Source organism: Patiria miniata, unplaced genomic scaffold (assembly GCF_015706575.1).
Source record: "Patiria miniata isolate m_02_andy unplaced genomic scaffold, ASM1570657v1 HiC_scaffold_21, whole genome shotgun sequence".
Classification (NCBI taxonomy): Eukaryota; Metazoa; Echinodermata; class Asteroidea; order Valvatida; family Asterinidae; genus Patiria; species Patiria miniata.
The window spans coordinates 6,323,856-6,339,912 of NW_024037060.1; the positions used below are offsets into that span (position 1 = coordinate 6,323,856).

A 16,057-nucleotide genomic window follows, 5' to 3' on the forward strand; every position below is an offset into this window, starting at 1 on the left:
ATGTGACAAACTACTGCTGAATTGTGCACTTGTTTATATAAAAAGCGTGAAACGTTGCAGGGACATTTATATTCAAGAGATAATTTATTTTAGATGTGAGCCATAGCAAACTCACCTTTTAGGGGCGCGGCAGCCATTTTTAAAATGCGGGGGGGGGGGGGCTTTTACCCAGCGTGAAAAATATAGTGCCCACCTTTCATAAACAGCACACAACCGCACACAAAGTATATTTATTCCTGAGACATTTTTTTTTTCAGATGTGGAGCCATCGCAAATTCACCCTTTTAGAGGCGTGGCAGCAGTTTTTCCTGAATGGGGGGTGTTACCTCATGTTATGACCACCGTGAAAAAAACTTGTGCCTACCTTTCCCAGACGAATTAAACTTCATACGGACGATTATATTCATGAGAACAAAAATTCAGATGTGAAGGCAATGATATCCGAGGGTTTACGAGAAACAAATCACAAGCTTGTTCGGGTGGGACTCGAACCCTCGACCTCCGGCCTGCTGACTATAGTTTGTTTTAGTCAGCTTTGGACGTATCTAGTTAATGACATATAATATATTTTGCAATCGTCTGCCATCTATTCAATCTCTAGTCATAATTGTCCCGATGTGAGCATATGGTTGTGAGGAATATCTACACACAATGAAACTGAAGTAGGCCTGTAATGAGCTTCCTACCGTCAGATGTGAACAGCTCACATCTCTTAAGTGTTTTGTAGCGACGTGTCATTTGAATTGTACATGTACAGTTATTTGCATTATCATATCATCGCGAGATACTCGGGCTGCGTAAATTAATAGATAGCGTTTGTTCAACAATTAACCGAGTGCTCTTTGAGTGTGTGTCTATATTAGCGTATACGGTACGAGCCGAGTTGCCAAGAAACAGAGTCGATAAATGTCATGTGACAACACTTCGGGGGGGGGGTACCTGGGGTGCACCAATTTTGCATACGGGCACTAGGGGCAACGCACATTGTGTGCAATTCAAGATTTCAAGTGGGGGCACCTGCGGCCGGGAGCATGGACATGGGCGTCGCGAGGGGGGGGGGGGGGCAAGGGGGGGCACTTGCCCCCCCCCCTGGAATAGCAACAAAAAAACAAAAAAATGAAGAAAAAGAAAGAAAGAAAAGAAAAGAAAAAGAGGCGCGAAGACAAAGTGGTGTAAATTTAATGAGTTGGGGGGGGGGGGGCAAAATGTCCCTGCCCCCCTCTAAAACTGATAAATCGAGAATGTGCTGAGAAATACAAGCATTTTTTGGCAAAACAATTTTTGCCCCCCTCTAGAAAAATCCTGGCGACGCCCATGAGTATGGAACCCCCCCCCCCCCCCCCCCCCCCCCCCCCGGATTCAGTTGAGAAGGTTGATTTATACCAACACAAGAAGAACTGTCGTAAGAAACGTCTGCCATTTCTTGCACACGAAAATCAAAATTGTGTCTGGCATTGCATCAACCACTTTTTGGAAGAGAAGGAGGATTTGAGGGAGATTCTTGAAGAACTTGAAGGTGGATAAGGGAGATTCAAACCCACACTTTTAGGGTCTTTGGACCTAGGAAACTGAGCATGAAATTTGTTCTACATTTTGTAATTCAATTAAATAGAAGAGTTCAAATAGTGACGTTACAAACTTGAACTCGTGCAAACACCATACACCTTGTAGCGGGACACATCGTCCGATGCCTAAAAGCGCCAATTTGTTTGCCTTTTCCCTAGAATTAAAAAAATATATATCTTACACCTTCTTTGTCCTTTTTCGCTCTTGTCTTGAATAACGAGTGACATTGTTATTATTTTATTGTTTGAGTTCCCAGTTGCTAAAGACAGGAACGTCTGTGCACATGGAAATTTCAAATGCAACTTGAAACCGTCTCCATTTCTCAGCCAGAATAAGTGTTTTGCCACCCCCGTATATCTCAGCCACATAACGGTTGAAAACATTCCCAAGTGGGACAAAATGATGAAACAAGCAATTCTTTGTCACTTTCTTTTGATCAGATTAATGCTGCCAGAAAACGTAATGGCTGACACTCCGAGCAGATTTATAACATATCCAAAATAAGCAATTTAAGGAAAGCAGTTTCACGCGGGCCTGCCATTCGTTGGGAGGGCGCCACCACTCAACTCGAGTCCGTTCCTATCTCGAAGGCCTGCTTCTGTGTTTATTGTTTGTACTACCATAGTGACAGCGCTTTCAAAAAACCTGAATAGAGGCGGCGACAAAAGATTGATTGACCCCTAATCCCAAAGAGTTGGAGTGGCTGCCCCCGAGTGGAAGGACGGCTGAATAGCGAAATAATCGACCCATTCACAAAGTTTTACCCCCCCCCCAAAATTTCACGTGCATATCCGGCATCCGCGTGATATGTAAAGTTTTTTGTCCACGAAGACTGAAAGTGAAACATATTCGTAGGGTTACCAAAATAGAAATGTTCACCGAGCGATTCGTCACTCCATGTTCAATTGTGAGATCGTGAGGTGTTTACCACGATATTTTCCTAGAGAAATTAGAAAGTCCAGCAAATTTGTTAGCAACATTGCATGGTTCAGAATCTCCGTTCGCATCCATGGCCATCAGCACAAACAATTTCTAACAAAAAAACGGGGTCACGGTTTGGGGATGCATCAGCTCTGAGCCTCTCACGCGGTCTGTTTATACCAAAAGCCGGCACAACAGCTCTTCGCTGTGTCATTCACGCTTCATTCTCTCGCTTGGATCGATACAAAGCATCTCCACTCTGAAGATCAAAAGACCCCACATAGAAGGCTCCAATTGGCTTAGATGAATGCAAAAGAGGCTTAATCATCTCTGGTAAACCCATGCTCTCTTCGACTGAAGGCCTGATCGGACTGCCGCCATTAATTGTCGATCTCCTCAATGTACTCGATTCGCAACGACATCCAAAGGCCGACGGCAGAGTTTTCTCGAGTCCACTTCAGCATCACCTTATGTTCTGATGAAGAGCAAGATCTGTTTATCTTCCAAACATGGCAAATTTGTCGTGTAATCGGGCCCTAAGGGGCGAGGAGGTCTAACTTCTTTGAGAAGAAGAATTGTCTTCTGCCGTCGGAATATTTACTTTGACTGGATCATTTTCTGCATCTGTGTTGGGAAGACCTGTAATATCGTTTGTGACAATTTATATCAGCAGCGATCAGTTGTCCAACTCTGCGAGTGAAGCACGAAGGATTCATCAACTGAAGGACCCACTCAAAAGTGAGTATAAGACTTGACTTCTCGTCATTGTCATATTCCACACTTTTTGGCAAACATTTCGTCACCTCTGTAGAGATTCGTAACGACAGCAGATGGGGAAAACATGACTAGAAATGTCTGACAAGAAATTTCAGCAGCAGAATTTGGGGACTGTCCGAAGGTCATCTCGTACCTTGGGCAACTCGTAGCTTGGACAACTCGTACCTTCAACTCGACGTCATTATACCGAGTCGTACCTTGGACAACTCGTACCTTCGGCAAGTCGTACCTTCAGTTAAGACGACTCGTACCATCACGCGTAAGTCAAGTCGTACCGTCAATCAGGATAATGATCCGAGGCTGAATAAAGTGGACCGTGGCATCCGTGCAAAGTGACACGGTTCTTGCGCCGCGCTGACCGGTCAATATGGACGTCTGTGCACGGTGACATTGATGCAGTCTGCCGTTACGTTTAGAGACTTAGGCTACGTGAAAATATTATGGAACTGATGTTTTTATCCAAGATTCACGTCTTACCATCATTTTTGCAATGAATGACCATCATTGAGATGATATATATATATATGAAGAAAAAAGTGGCGTCAGGTTGCAACATTTTTCCTATTATTGATCCCTATAATCGCCTGAACTACTTTTTTTTTCCCGCAAAAATGATAAGACGTGAATCTTGGACTGACAAATATTTCCAATTTTGTTAGGAAATACTAATTTTCATCCCAAACTATTGTGTTCACCGCAATTTTTTTTTTTTTTTTTTTTTTTTACAGATGAACCACTGCGCTGCTCGAAAGACAATTGCTGCTATAGTCCACCATTATTAATTGATTTCATTTTAACAAGTCGGACCGTCCGTGCACGGTGACATTGTTGCAGTTTGCCGTTTTTCAACGGCATTTAGAGACTGAGGCCTACTTAAAAAATTGCAAATACATGTATTACGGAATCGATATATTTTCATCCCAAAACTATGTGCTAACCGCTAATTTTTTTTTCTTCAGATGATCTTGCGGGTTTCTGATGAACCATTGCGCTGCTCAAGAGACGATTGCTTGTCTGCTGTTCATCATTTCATTTCAACAAGTCGGACTATGACGAAACATCTGGCCAAACCCCCGCCCCCAATTTGTAAATGTTTCGAATAAACCAGTTGATGAATAAACCAACTGTGAATTTTTTTTTACATTTTAGACTTTCAGACTTATAGCTAGGAAAGGACTGAATCATTTAAAGTACTGACTGCTCTTGTATACTTTGGTTATTAGACTTCACAAGAAAACGCAGAAATTACTTTATTTGGACAAATTAAATGTTTAAATTTGCTTTCTAATATTTTGTCGGTTGGTTTTAATAGAGTTTAATAAAGCTCGCTCTGGAAACAGGATTTTACGGTGGTTAGGCTGTATTGCATAATTAAACCACACCAAATCCGCATCTGAAGTTTCTCCACTGTAAAATCCATTAAAAACAGAATGGCACTGCCGCGCGCGCCGCGCAGCTCGCAGGCCGGCCGCTTCCGAGTCACCGGCATCGGTACCGCGCACGACCGACCGCTGCTCGCGCCCTCGGAGGCCGGCCCGCCAGGCCCAATGCGGAAAATCATGCTGCCTGGCAAAGCCATTAGATCTTGAATGTGGTTCTGTGAGATAGAAATTAACTTTGACTTGAAAAGAATCATATCGTTTCAGAGTCAAGGAACCACACACTAAGTCACGCACGTACAGTGTACTCTACTTTTTATTCTGATGGTACGAGTCGTCTTAATTGAAGGTACGAGTTGTCCAAGGTACGAGTTATCCAAGGTACGAGATGTCCAAGGTACGAGTTGTCCAAGGTACGAGTTGTCCAAGGTACGAGTCGCCCAAGGTACGAGTTGACTCGAAAGCGTCCGAAGTGTGACATTTTTCCTGCCCCTGTTTAGTGTTACCTTGTATACGGTAATTTACCATTCGAGTATCATAAATAAGAATTGCTTCAAAAGTATTTTTATTTATTGGGTGGGTAGATTGCTATTCAAAATCACTCTTAGAGGCCCAGTTAATTAAGGAGTGCATCAGAATTATAAAAATCATAGATGTCATGTATTAATAGGTACAGGGAAAAAAGTGGACCATAAATTTATAGAAAAACCTCTATATGCATGCACTATACCAATCCACCACAAATAACATCAAAATAAGGCTCGATTTGTCAGTTTTGTGGACAAGGCCGGATCCAGAACACTTTTTTTGGAGGGGGGGATATGAAAAGCAAGAGGATTATATATTGCTTTGTGGGTGGTGTAAGCAGTGGCTGCCTTTGCGACGTCAGTTTAGCCCCCCCGGATCCGCCGTACGCGTTGTGACGATGGAAGTGGCTTTTAGTGGAACTCAATTCGTTGCGGTTGCTCGGAAATAATAAGGAAAAGTTATTTCTTTCACAGTTGTGAACATGGAGGTAGAATTAATGGTACTCCATGTGCTGACCAATAACAAAATTATTTTTTTTCGGATATAGAATATTCCTCTCGGAACATACGAAAATATAGTGAAAATACTGAACACTATATTCTTATTTTTGAGAAAAAAATAACTGGCAAATTTGTTTTCAAAAAATTCAATGCAGATACATGTACTACAATTCCATTTCAACATATCAAATACCACTGAAATGTACAATCAAATACCATCAAATGTTAACCACCAAATACATTCCACCTTAAGTTCTTTGTAAACTATTTAACTTCTTGCGGTAAAAGATCACCGATTTTGAGTAATTTTACTGACGTTAGTATTCTCCTTCAAAAGAGAATCAACCGCCAAAACATAAAACAATAGACCGGTTTTTTAATTATCATTTCATTACTCCAATGAATATCACCATCTTTTTAGGCCAAGAATAAGAAATATTTTTGTTAGCTGTACTCTCACAATTTGAAAAACATATAGGCTGTTGTATTTATGCCATTTCGAACCAGCAAAGATACTGAATTCTTTCGGTAATTTCTCGGTTATTTTTTTTTGTCTCACTGTATTAAACTTTTACGAATATTTTATTTATCTATGTATTTTTATATTTATTTATTTCTGATCTTTAATCAGGGTAACCCATTCACAAATAATGTGGTTTCCCAGGGGGCCCTGAACATAAAATTACAAGCAAAAAAAGACAACTTATGTACGATATAAAAACAAGAACTAGCAAAACAAGTAAAACAAATGTGGGTTATATATAAAAAATGAAATGGTTTAAAAGTGAAATCATACACGAACATGTGTCATTAGTTAAAAAGAAACTTGAATCAGAACAAAAAAATAAACAATATAAATATGTATATGAATAAAAATAACAGAACAAGTTGCAACTTAAGACACTAAATTTTAGCTGTTTGAGAATATACGTAAATAAAAATTAAAGTGATTAATCTACTGTTAAACAAACAATGGGGTATAATTAAAACAATGTAATTAGTTGCAACTTAAAAAGTTAATTTTCAGAACTGACGTTAAAGAAGCAATTGAGGCTGCTGCTCTGAATGGTTTCTTTGTGTAAACTTTTCCACAGACAGTAGCCCCAGCAACAATATACAGTCGACTCTCGTTAGTACAAACTCTGTTAATACAAATTCTGGTTACAACAAACATAAAGCCTTAGTCCCGACTGTGCATTTACGTGACTGATGGGATTATGGGACTGATGTTCCTCTTTATACAAAATTCTGATATAACAAACAATTTGGCTACGCCCGAATGAGTTTGTATTAACGAGACTCGACTGTATTCATAAATTATGTGTGCGGTTTCAATCACGCTATAATTGAACAAAATGATTCAGATTTATTTTTGCGTATTTTTATCACGGCATTTTGGCACAAGTTGGAACGTTGCATGCACGCTGCCTGAGTGTGTAACCTCATCAAAAAGATTATATACAGTTTATGCAGTTTCAAAAAAGAGTCATTTTCCTCCTTCAAAGTTTCAGTGTTCAGTCAACATCGAAGTTTAGAAATTTTAATCAACCAAAATCGAGAGCAAAAAATCCGGAACTATCGTGAAAACAACCGTATAGGACCCGGCGAGCCCATCTTGAAAGCCACATAATAACTTCGTCATTTACGTACATTTAATTGTAATGGAAAAAGAAAATCCTCCCCCAAAAAGTATTGAGCATGAAGTCATTGAGTTAGGGTCTTCAAAAACGGTTTTGAAACTGGCTGACAACATTCTTAGATATTTAATTTAATAAGATTTATGTCGAAACCGAAATTATCTGTGCGCTCCTATGAAGTTAAGGCAGTGCTGGACAAAACACTGTTTCCATAATAACCACAATATCAAATACTCAGGAAGCCTTGCCCCATCTTCTTTTTTGTACTCAAGATGAGAAACGAAGATTACAATATAACTGTTCATTTCTCCACTCCAAGCCCAAAAAATCGATTCTTTTTCTGGCAGCTCGTTAAGAAGTCAAAAGGGACCTTACGAGTAATAAGAATAATACACGCATACATGTATCTTACTGGCACATTTTGAAAGTGTCGGTGCGTTATTACACAATGTATAGACTCTAATGGATGTCGATAATGTGACTTAGTGACAGGGAAGCTAATTATCGAATCGATTTTCTTGGTCCGATGTATCGAAGACGATTGAAAAGACGGAGAACGGGCCACAAGTGCCAGGGGGAGGATTATAGGCATGCACTGTGGGGCCTTGGGTGGGCATTGGGTTCGTTTTGTGGTGGTGTTGATGGGGTAAAACTCTCCACCCCTTTAGGGCAAACAACCAACAAGCAAAGAGATAACATTTAATTAAGGAAACCACAGAATTGCAACTGGAACAACAAAAAGCAAGGATGATATTAATAAGCAATGATCAAGCAAATTGAATTAGCAAATAAATTAAAAAGAAAATAATGTATGTGTACCTTTCCTGAATTTCAAGCCGTTTTTCTTGAACATCTTAATTCGATTCTTTGTTTGTTAGTGCTTGATATTTCATTGTATAGACAATTTCGATTTGTTTTAGACAATTTTTCGTACGATGGAGAAGGTCAATTGTGAATTAGTAATAATCTCACTCAACTAATCCTCTCCATGAATTGACTAAAGATAGCATAAAAGATGTCGAAAAGGCCATCGACATTTTTGTTGTCAGATGTATATTTCTCTGGAATACCTACATATAAATCTTCATATTCAAACCAACGTGTCTAAGTTGAAAATGTATTAACCTAATTAAATTTAGTAAGTTTAGAATCTTATACTGATCTTACATCCCGACTTAGGCTTTATTTTTCCAATGGATCTCAGTTTTTCCTCCGAGTTCTTTGAAGCTATACAAAAAGCCGTGGAGATGTTTCAAACCGGATTAGGCCTGCCCAGTCGCAGATAATCTCCGCCGAGGGTTTGCACCGCACTCTTCCCCGGCAACCATCCGCCGGCGATTCGGTAGCCAACAAAAGGCTCAAGTGTTGGACGAGTAAATAACGGTGTCAGTCTATCCCTTACGTCTATTTACACAAATCCAGCTCTGCGAAATGACCGACTTTTAAATTGTCAAAACGGAATCACGTTGTCTCTCTGCGTACTGGGCTTTCTGTTTCCGGGCTCATAATGGACTGAATTTAGAAAAACATGAATACAATAATATGGCGAGATTTTACCACCTTCGTGTTGTAGTCTTAAGCCGCATTTACAGGGGATTGGAAAATTCGAGGATTAGGTGGAGGAATATGTCTGCAGGCAAACTTACAATATAATGAGCTAGGCCTGTACCTATATCTTGTTTGAGTCACGACAAATACTTTTTTAAGAGACCGTGGGTTTACAATTAATTTATTGGAATGGACAAATAGACGCAATAACCACCCAGTGGCCAGCGGGAACAGAACTGGCATGGTTCTATTCTTCGCAACAAAGCACCAAATGGGGCCTACGAACGTAAAATCGCAATTTACCTATAGGCCTTACTGCAGAGGCATTCAGTTGCCAGAAATCGTCTTGAATCCTCTAAAATTCTGCTTTTTGTGTGCATGCTTTTATTGAGCATCAAGCCGTCTAGTGTGCTTACAGTGACTTATTTCCTCAATCCTACAAAATCCACCAAAACCCTTCTACATGTATTGGGAATAACTGAGAGGGTCAAGTAAATTTACGTCATACGTATAAGGCTCATTCCATCAATCAAACCGTATCTGCTCGTCGTGAAGACTTAAAATCTTATAACCTCTTTCTGAAGTGAAGTACCCGTGACGTCAATCATTAGGTTAATGGTCGGAACTCGTTGTTCAGTCCCATTTGCGGCTTCCGATTCTTTTCCTCTAATGGATATCTGCAAAGTGGCCGTCAAATTGAAAGATAATGAAACCGACTGTTTCTCTTGGCCGTAGCGACAGTAACGGAATGCACAGCCACATAATCTACCTCACAACAGTAGTCAGCACCCGAAGTGGCAAAATGAAACTGAAGTAATTAACCTATACAAATATAGTTGACAGTTATTGCAATTATAAACTTGCTCTGTTTGAAATATACGGTGCGTATACGAGGTCAGATTTGATACGGATACCATCTCCGCCAGTGTTTCAAAATGTCTCGTCTGACCGGTAATTACATATAGGAAAAGGTGCCAATGGAGGTCTGTAATTTAGAGCATGCATTTGGGGTCCTTGGTCGTATTTGCATAGGTAAATGAATATGCATTTTTCGCCGCTTGTCTCCATAGCGTTCCTTGTTGTCCATTATTTAGTCCGACTCGAAAATGTTGCAGGTCACTGCGCATAGGTCCTGCATACACTGACTGCTTCACTTGGGTGACCGACGTTTTTGTGACAGACAAACTGGTATGCTTTATGTCAAAAAATATCTTGTCCTATGGTCAACTTACTCTTCTGGGCATTGTTAACGTATTTTGGCAAGTTTCCAGGAGTCGGAAGGATAGAGTGTACTGTTAAGAACGTACAGTTGAATCTTAAGCCTGGTTTCCATATCGGCATAAGAAACGCAGAGAGCAACGCAAACAAGACCCAAACAGCAACGCAGAAATATGGAAACATTTTCATCCGGAAATGTCTTAGACAACCCAGACAGACGCAAACTATCTCACAGACGATCGGTATATTTGCCGACGGTTCCACGTACTGTTTGCGCAGTCTGCCTTAACGTCGATATGGAAACTAGGCTTGAGTTCTAGAAGCGATAATCTCCATCGATTTAATGATCGAAGTTTCCAGTTATTGTGAACGAGTATAATTGAATTATATCTGCTGAAACTCTTGGTGTGTTTGTTTTAAGACTAAAAGGCTTTAATTCAAGTTACCAATCATGCAAGCTGGCACTCCATACTCGTCATTCAATTTAATTGATTATCTGGTCTGCGTTGTATACAGGTTCATTGTCTTCGATTGGAAGGGAGTACCCAGTAACAGCCATCGCAATGTCCAGAACAAACAGCGTCTGTCCACTGGTTGCGGACGAGAGTCCCCCACCGCCCTACGCCACCGGAAACCCCCCGACAAATGCCTACGAGATGGCCCAGACCACTGGATCGGCCGTCAGTTTCACCGTCCGGTCCAAGATGTCATCTGTGGACAATGGCACTGGCATCACTGACATCGCCGCCCAACATCAGATCATGCAGGACAACGACGCCGACGACGACAGTGACATTCAGTTGACTTACTACGAGGCCATGTCACCGCTGTTCAAATTCATGCAGATCATGGGGCTGTGGCACTCGGAGGTCATCAATCCGTCGAAGCGCAAAAGCAAGTCCAGGCGCATCCTGAACGCCCGTAACTACTCCATCTTGGTCCTGTTTCTCCTCTGGTTCAACCTGCTTCGTTTCTTGCCGGCGTTCTTCGTCGGGCCTGAGCTGGATCCATCGCGTCTCTACTTCAAAGTCATCTACATGACCGTGCTCCTGCAGGCTGCCCTCAACGCCAGCGTCAACTTCTGGGCTGCCTCCCGCAAGACCATGCTCCGTGACTACTTCGTCCACTTCGAGAAGTCCATCCAACGGGATCCAGAGAACAAAATAGATCTTGGCTGGCTCCGGGGGAGAGCCAAAGCTTTCACCGTGGTGGCTGTCATCTACGTAACCTGCCACTTCCTGAATCAGACCGTTGGGGTCTTCGGTCCCGTCGAGTCCATCCGAAACTCCACCAATATCTTCGTGGCACCCTTCAACCCCCACGTGGTCGTGCACATCATCTGCATCTACCTCAACATCTACGTCTTTGCCTCCTGGATCTTCCCGCTCCTCTACTTTCTGCTGACCTGCCAGCTCATGTCTCGACTCTTCCACGACTTCGACGTGCGCATCGGGATAGACATCCAGCGCGCCACAGCCGCCAAGATCTTCCCGCCAACTTTTGAGAAGCTTCGGCGCCAGCATCAGTACCTGTGCGAGTCGGTTAGTCTGGCCAACAGCGGACTGTTCACCTACATCAGTCTGATCACGTACGTTACCATGGGCCCCTTGGCATGCTTCATGCTGTACCAACTTCTCTTCTCGCAAGGAATTGCTGGCAACGTATCGGCCTACCTGATGTACGCCATTTGGCTGTCCTCCATTTTCGTCAACGTGTGCGTCGTGTCTTGGTACGCCGCTGTCATGAGCTCCAAGGTAAGTCCACGGTTTATCGGTTTTATCCTTCTTCAGCGGGGATGTTACCCTTCATCAACATATTAATTTATAAGCTCTGTACACTCAGGGCCGTCCTAGGGTTTGCGAGAGAAAAAGCACAAGTTTACTCGTTTGGGACTCGAACCCACCACCTCTTTCTTACTAGTGCAGACGTCTTCGCGATGAATAGTTTTACTTGCTTAGGACTTATGGTATGGGCCTTATTCGCGAGTCGGCCATATTGAATTGAAAGTGAGTGATTGTGCTTGCATTAATAGTCTGGCACCATCCCATTGAACAGTTAACACTTAATGAAACACGTTCAGGTGCGTACCTTTATAATGTATTGCTTCTTTGCACAAAATTCCCATATTGGAACAAATATGAATTCGCATTTATAAAAAAAAGACTCTTTCGCATCAAGCTTCCAGAGCTATATTTCGTAAGAATCCGTTGAAGTCACAGCAGGCATCCCAAAGGTGGCTACTGATACTGAATGCAAAGCATCCATTGAACTTTTGAAATAAATAAAAAAAATTAGCTGTAAATTGTACCGATGGTACTGTTTGGAGCTTTAAGAACTGAGATCAGTATTGTGAAAAGTACGTTCATTAGCCCCCCCCCCCCTTTTGTTGGAATGTACACCATGAATAACATGACTTTTGCTCATTTTTTCCGATCGTTTTGCGCAGGCGCACGATGCGAAGGACGACTGCTACGTCTGCTGTATAGACAGCGTCACCAACGAACAACTTATGCAGGTAATTTCAGCACGTTACCAAAAATTAATATCTTAGTAATATTTCCCGTATGAGTGAGATCTAAATGGTTTGGGTTACTGACCGTGTCGAAATTGGTTAAAACGGCCTCAGTGTATGCATCGATGTGCTACGGCCGTAAAGCCGTAAAATACAATTCACGTTTCTGATGTACTTTAACTTGACACACCTTTATGTGTATTTTGATGACAGATGAACATGTTCCTGTCCAGGCTTAACGGAGAAGACATAGGTTTCACCATCTTTGATCTCGTTACACTCACCAAGCCCTTCATATTGACGGTAAGTATCACTAGTATCAGGCTTGGCTTTCTGTCAGGCTCCTTTTTAACGGGCGGTCTTTTTTTCTGACGGGCGTTTTTGTACGACGAAGTCACTTTTCTCGTAATCTGCAGCAAACCAAAATAAATCATATTGATGTCAAAGTGAGCTTGCAAATTGTAGTACGCGAGAGGAAATTGCATATACGCCACAGAAAATCTTATTCCGAAAAATGTGGAGTTTGTTTGAAATGGGCCTTATTCACGAATCGGCCATATTGGATTGAGAGTGAGGTAAAATCTTCTTTTTGGAACTTGTGTAGAGAAATGAAAGCAAGGATAACTAATTAATTCCAGTCTGCTTAAATGAATAATTTTAAAATTTGTAATTAAACGTTCTCTAATGTTTAAAGCCAGATTTAAAAACAAATGACGGTAAAAAAGGCTGCATTATTATGCCTGTTAAAAAAAGTCTGGCGCCATCCCATTCAACAGTCAAGAATTAATGATATATGTTCAGGGAACTCAACAAAAATGGCCAACTCGTGAATAAGGCCCATGTTTTGATTGCTTTCTCAGAAGGATTTTGTTCCAAAACAAGCAATTAGAAATGTTGGAATTACATGAGGTTCGGCTTGGCATATACGGGGAAAGAGGTACAACGTATTTCGAAGGAGTGTCGCAACTGGATGATATACATGTAGTCTAGTCTCCGCTAAGTAATATAATTGTCTTCCAACATTTGCAATAAATATCTCATAAACTGTACAAAGGTTCGTCGGAATATTTCATATAAACAAAAACAGTAATTTGTAAGTTTCTCTTTTTTTCAATTTCCTGTTCAGATTGCTGGATTGGTCTTGACGTATTACGCCATCATATCCGAGTTCCAGGGATAGTTGGAAAACCATTTGTTTGTCTAGTGTGTGACGAGCCTTAATTTAACGAAGAGAAATCGGCTTTTAAATGTAAAAGTTGTTTATTACATTGTGTTGTACATTTCGTAGAGTGTGAACGTTTGTAGGAACTACAATGTACAGTGTCACAAGTTCACAAAATGTCCGTTGTACATGTACATGTATATTATCAAACCGGGAATTTCGAAGTGAAGTGGGTTGAGTGATACATACAGTACATAAAAGTGTATACGTGTACTGAAAATAAAGTTTAGTGAAGTGGCCATTTCGCATTCAACAAGCAGTGTAACAAGCCAATAGTAAAACCGTCTCTGAAACCATCCCACGTGTTTAGCAAAAATAACATAAAATTGATATTGGTATGGCGCCCACTCAATATAGGCATGAATTTCAAATTGAATGGGAGTTATCATCGACTATATATCGTATGCATGGAAACAACTATAGTAAATTAGGTTTATCTTAACAAACATTCATTGTGTTTAAAGATGGTTGCTTTTTACGTTGTCTTGCCTAATGTAAATAATATACATACATAACTTGTTGAATTTTACTGTATTTTACCGTTTTGAGTATGTCAAACATTGTGCAAAGTAGTGAATTATGAAGCACACAGGTAATAATTACATGCGTCAGATTTCCAAAGCACCGAGTACATGTACATTGTATTAGACTTGAACTATAGTTGAGTATGGCATCGGAGATGTTTTGATGTTCTAGTGCCTGATTAATTTATATTTCTTGTGAATAAAAGAAGTGTATTGCGTGGAAACTTTCGAGTACTAACAATATTTTGATGTCTGTTCTTTTTGTTATTGTGAACAGGAGAGCCACCCACAAAGCTCTATGCCCCGAAGCCAACAAACAATTTCATTTGAACAGCAAGAATACACTATCTACTTCTAGATTCGACGGCGGTCCTGGTTTTCCTATGCTTATTTATTTGCAACCTTTTTTTTATGGCTTCCGCCCTGCATTGTTCATTAAAGTGTCAATTAGCACCTTGTCGGTATGTAAATAAAGTGTTCGAAGTAAATTATTTTCTCCTAATTATTGTGACAGCTAGGCTGAGGCTGCGTTATATTGAGAATTGGGTGACAAATGCCTTAAGTCGGCTACGTGATGAAATGGTGCCCGTGGTGGATAGGCCCTATGTCACCGAAGCAACTGAGTATGTCTGGTCGTAAGGTCTTTACTAAACAGGGCCTACAATGTCTCGTAGGCCTACTTTCCAAGTACATGTACATGTAATCCGCTATATTGTGACCCCACCCCTCCCCGCCCCCGGGCTGGCACACCCAAGATGTGGATTGGATTGTCACTTGAAGAGACGAAATCCCCACCCTGGTGCGAAATTTAAGTGACAGTCTCCCAACATCCATGGATGGGGCGCACTTAAACTGGTTGTCTGTCCATTTAGTGCGCCAATGGTAATTCATGCGTGACCAATATCCCCTTCCTGGGGATTGAAAAAGTGACCAAACCCCGACATAAGACCTCTGGTAGCGCGGGAAGGGGGCGGGGGTCAGAGATCGGATAGCGCGTTGTCATTATCTTCAACGGTTGAAAATACTTCATGTTCCACATTTCGTGTGTATGCATAAACCGTTAGGCCTATAGAGCAAGAAAACACAACTAATGCAATCATACATCATGATGTCTTACTTCAGTCACCGTGCTCCAACGTTCTCATCTCTGCCGGTCTGCAGGGCAAACTGATAGGCCTAGTTCAAAGTGGTGTGCACCACTTCCAATAATCTACAGAGAAAACAAAATGAGCACACGGGACGGAATGATAGGCCAGGTTTTAGCGAGGAGGTGCAAAAAGGCAGCGAAAGCAAATACCATCAGTGGGCCTACTATTGTAGTCCAAAATGTGACGTCAAAAGCTCAGGATGTGCAGGGAAGGGGGTGGGGCAATGGGGAAAGGGGGAGGGGTGGCAAGTTTACTACATCACAGGCGAGTGTTTATTACTTGCAAAAAAATTACACTTACCATGGTTTCACACATTAAAGGGCCCATGCAATGTTAGTTTTCTAATGCAATCCTTGAAAGTGCACCAAATGCAATCCTTGAAAGTGCACCTTTTTGTCCCATTTAACCCGATTTTCGATTTTCGTGTTGCCATTTTCAAGGGTACTGTGTGCCTTTTTTTTTGCTTTTTATGCGAATGCGAATTTCCATATTCATGAGCAAAAGTGTGATGTCATATCAGGCATAACTTCAATGTTTAATCATGGCAATTCAGAACAGAGAGTTGTCACTAGTTTGG

General features: G+C 41.3%; 1 protein-coding gene across 1 annotated transcript; it reads left to right on the forward strand.

Annotated features, from left to right (window-relative positions):
• The first annotated feature begins 2,340 nt into the window (after positions 1-2,340).
• On the forward strand, positions 2,341-14,575 carry LOC119729607. Its single transcript, XM_038202243.1, has 5 exons — positions 2,341-3,225; positions 10,591-11,828; positions 12,521-12,589; positions 12,800-12,889; positions 13,713-14,575. Exons 2-5 carry the CDS (start codon positions 10,638-10,640, stop codon positions 13,764-13,766), a joined length of 1,404 nt encoding a protein of 467 aa, XP_038058171.1. The 5' UTR covers positions 2,341-3,225; positions 10,591-10,637; the 3' UTR covers positions 13,767-14,575.
• The last annotated feature ends 1,482 nt before the right edge of the window (positions 14,576-16,057 follow it).